The sequence below is a fragment of the Triticum urartu genome, unplaced genomic scaffold, assembly GCF_003073215.2.
Source record: "Triticum urartu cultivar G1812 unplaced genomic scaffold, Tu2.1 TuUngrouped_contig_2034, whole genome shotgun sequence".
Lineage (NCBI taxonomy): Eukaryota > Viridiplantae > Streptophyta > Magnoliopsida > Poales > Poaceae > Triticum > Triticum urartu.
Genome location: NW_024112500.1, coordinates 16,617 through 19,856, shown reverse-complemented (window position 1 = coordinate 19,856; position 3,240 = coordinate 16,617). Strand labels below are relative to the sequence as shown.

The 3,240-nt window shown below is 47.3% G+C and overlaps 1 protein-coding gene across 2 annotated transcripts; it reads right to left on the bottom strand.

The window, feature by feature from the left end:
* Nucleotides 1–1,761: 1,761 nt before the first annotated feature.
* On the bottom strand, nt 1,762–3,003 carry LOC125526840. 2 transcript variants are annotated; one of them, XM_048691456.1, is made up of 3 exons: nt 2,835–3,003; nt 2,489–2,737; nt 1,762–2,415 (listed from the first exon to the last, which is right to left on the bottom strand). In XM_048691456.1, exons 2-3 carry the CDS (start codon nt 2,714–2,716, stop codon nt 2,077–2,079), a joined length of 567 nt encoding a protein of 188 aa, XP_048547413.1. In that variant the 5' UTR covers nt 2,717–2,737; nt 2,835–3,003; the 3' UTR covers nt 1,762–2,076. The 2 variants fall into 2 exon arrangements, with proteins under 2 accessions (XP_048547413.1, XP_048547414.1); XM_048691457.1 differs by having other exon boundaries at nt 2,489–2,733.
* Between the last annotated feature and the right edge of the window lie 237 nt (nt 3,004–3,240).

The window sequence follows — 3,240 nt, the reverse complement described above, 5'->3', positions numbered from 1 at the left end:
GATGGTCGAAAAAAATCAGAGAAATGCACAGTCCTTTATTTATCTACTAGTACTTGTATATTTGGCTAGGATCTTTTTTTTTTCTGCTGGATGCCAACATATTTCACGTGTTAGGAGCTCTAGACTTTAATTTCAATCAATCGATTTCCCATGTTTTGGCAACGGCCGGATTAATTAATCAGTGACCATGTCACTTCGGTAATGCAACTAGCTTGCCCGGGCTCACTGTGGCCTCAACAAGGTCATGTCTTTGCTTTATTCATGGGGAGGTGAGATCGAAAATAGATGATCCATGGAGACGTGCGTCAGTGTCTTGAATTATAGTGACCTTTTTATTTGTTGTTGTTGCTTTTGATGGGTCTTTGGAGTAGATGACAAGGGTCAAGACGTGTAGACCTTTTGTTTATGTGAAATGGAAAACCTTGTAGACAGGGCTTTGGAGCCCCACCTCCTCTCATATTCTTGGCAAAGATAGAGCAGTGCACATGGTGACATGCATGCATGCATGACCGCATGTAGGTAGTCACGAGCACCTGGCCTTGGCAAAATGAGCAAGATGGGGCGCGCTCTAACAACCAGCAGTGCACATAGCACGCGGGTACATGTGCAGCTAAAATGAGGATCAGCTCATACCAGATCAGCTAAAATGAGTTTCACGCGCTGAGAGAGATACATGAGCTTGTTTATTTTGTTTGTCATCTTGATTTGTTGCGTCTTGTCTAGTCCCACTCCATGGGCTGAATTCCACAACTGGGATAGAAGGAGTATCAACATGTGTAAGTCTGGGTTGGTGTGGCAGAATTACGACCTGACTAATTGTAAGTTGCATTTGCACAACTCTTGAAAACTGCTTAATCAGACCACCAAACACAACTGTAGGAAACAAACTAGCTAGTAAACTGCGTAAATTTCTTCTTCTTTCAGTAGGACACATCTTAACAGAACAAGCACAGAGTGATCGCTCCCTGATCATCAAATACACATGCGGTTCAAACTTCAAACAGAATCGTCCCAACTGAACAACATTACCATGCATGCACGGCAAGATTCAGAGTACAAGTTGGAAATAAACGGAGCCACCTTAAATACTAGCTGAATAATGATATGCAGGAATGAAATTAGCACAAGCAAGACAAACAGTCAGTGTAAGAAGACATCTCTAAAGTACAGGCATGTACCCCCAACATTTTCCTCTGCACTTTATTTCCTTGTTTCAACAAACACATGTACAGGCTAAAAATCATTATGAGACGTTTATCCGTGGACAATTTTACAGGTACTTTAAGTTGCATTTCCGCAACTCTAGAAAACTGCTTGATCAGCAAGGAGGTTGATACTAGGAACCTATGTTGAAACAACATGCATGTGTGTATGCATATAAACTGCACTACCAATTTCACCAACATCAATTAGACCCAAGATAAGCTAATTATGCATGTGAGGCACTGAGTATATATGCATACAAGCATAACTGAAATAATTTTGTATGGTGAAATAAAACTATAAGCAAAATTTCTTAATTTGCTAGCTGTACCGCAACAATTCCTAGAGGTTCAGGGGAACCAACAGCTATATATACCCACAATGGATTACGCCAGCGGTTGCATGAAAAACAATGGTTAACATATATATACTTCATGAATATATATAAAAAGTGCATGCAGTGACAATCTCACCAACATCAATTATACTGAAGCTGGAGATAAATGAGCATAGAAGTGATGTCTGATCATATAGAGAGAAGTCAAATACCACTGTATCAAAGACGACCAGAATTCAGTAATTCACACATAGGGCAGTACACTAATAAATTCACACAGATAAGCTGCACAAATAAGCATATAAATGATGTCTGGTCATATAGAGAAAAGGTCAAATACTACTGCATCAAAGATAAGGCAGTACACTAGTAAATTCACACAAACATAGGGCAGGGCACTCGATCAATCGTCGCAGCTAGCATAATGCACACTCTACGTTATTGCACTCAATATTCATCAGTCTCTCATCATCAGTACATCACGAGTCATGAGAGGATCCATAGACATGATCCGCTGCTTGCCCTGCTTCCCAGTCCTACTCACGGCCGAGGATGAGGGCCAGGAAGCTGATGGTGTCTCCCGCCGCGCAGACGAAGATGCCCACGGTTGAGCAGATCCTGAAGAAGAGGTCTCCTGGGTCGGCGACGAGGAAGAGGCGGGCTAGCGCGGCGTAGAAGCAGTGGCCGCCGATGGTGAGCGCGAGCGCGAGGTAGGCGAGGGCACGGCGGACCCAGCGACGGCGGCACTGGAGACGCAGCGCCAGCGCCGCTGCGGCCGCCTGGAGCGCGACGCAGCACAGCATCCCGATACCTAGGGCGTTCATCACAGCTTCCTCCGCGTCCGTCAGCAGGCCGCACCGAAGAAAGAGGGAGGACTGCGGAGGAGGAAATTCAGAACGCGAAGGAACATGAATAGCGACGTGGAAGAGCTCGCCGACTCGTCTTTACATGGCTGCACTGGACGTGGAAGAGCTCGAGTGCGTAGGCCAAGCCGAAGGAGAACACGAAGGCGAAGGCGAAGGAGAAGGCGGTCACGAGCACCCACTCGCTGACCTCTCGGACAACATCCGGACGAGGCGTCTTCTTCGCCACGGTCACCGGTAGCAGATGAGGAAGAGGCGTCTTCTCGCTGCCAGTGCCATCCATGGATCCAGCCTTCTTCTGCGGGGACTCCATGGATCCAAGGCTCCAAGCTAGCTAGTCAGGACAAGTGGACAAGAAGAAGATGAAGCATTAGCATGAAAGTGAAGCATCTCCGGGAACGGGGACACGGAGGAGGAGGGGATGGACTCACCGCCGCTCGTCGATCGATGTGAGAGATGCTTCCCTACTCCTGTACTGATCCCTAGCGTGACTATGGTGTGGTGTTGGAGCCTGGAGGCGGAGGACTATGGTGTGGAGCCGAGACGATGCAAAGGGACGCAGCGTGGGCGCCCACCACGACGTGTCGATCGAGCCGCGCGCGCGCACACAGAGGCCCATGTGACTGTGGACAAAGGAAACCACGGGGAAGGAGAGGGCATGCCATCTTTGGCAATGCAATGGGATGCTTAATTTGCTGGCAGATGTACAAAACTGTGAGTGAACCTCAGCACACCCATGACATGCAGTAAAAAAATAGCTAGCTCATTTTAGCTACGCGCGCGGTCATTTTCAACTAGTATGATTTCTAGTAACACCACTCTTAACGACGGGTGCCA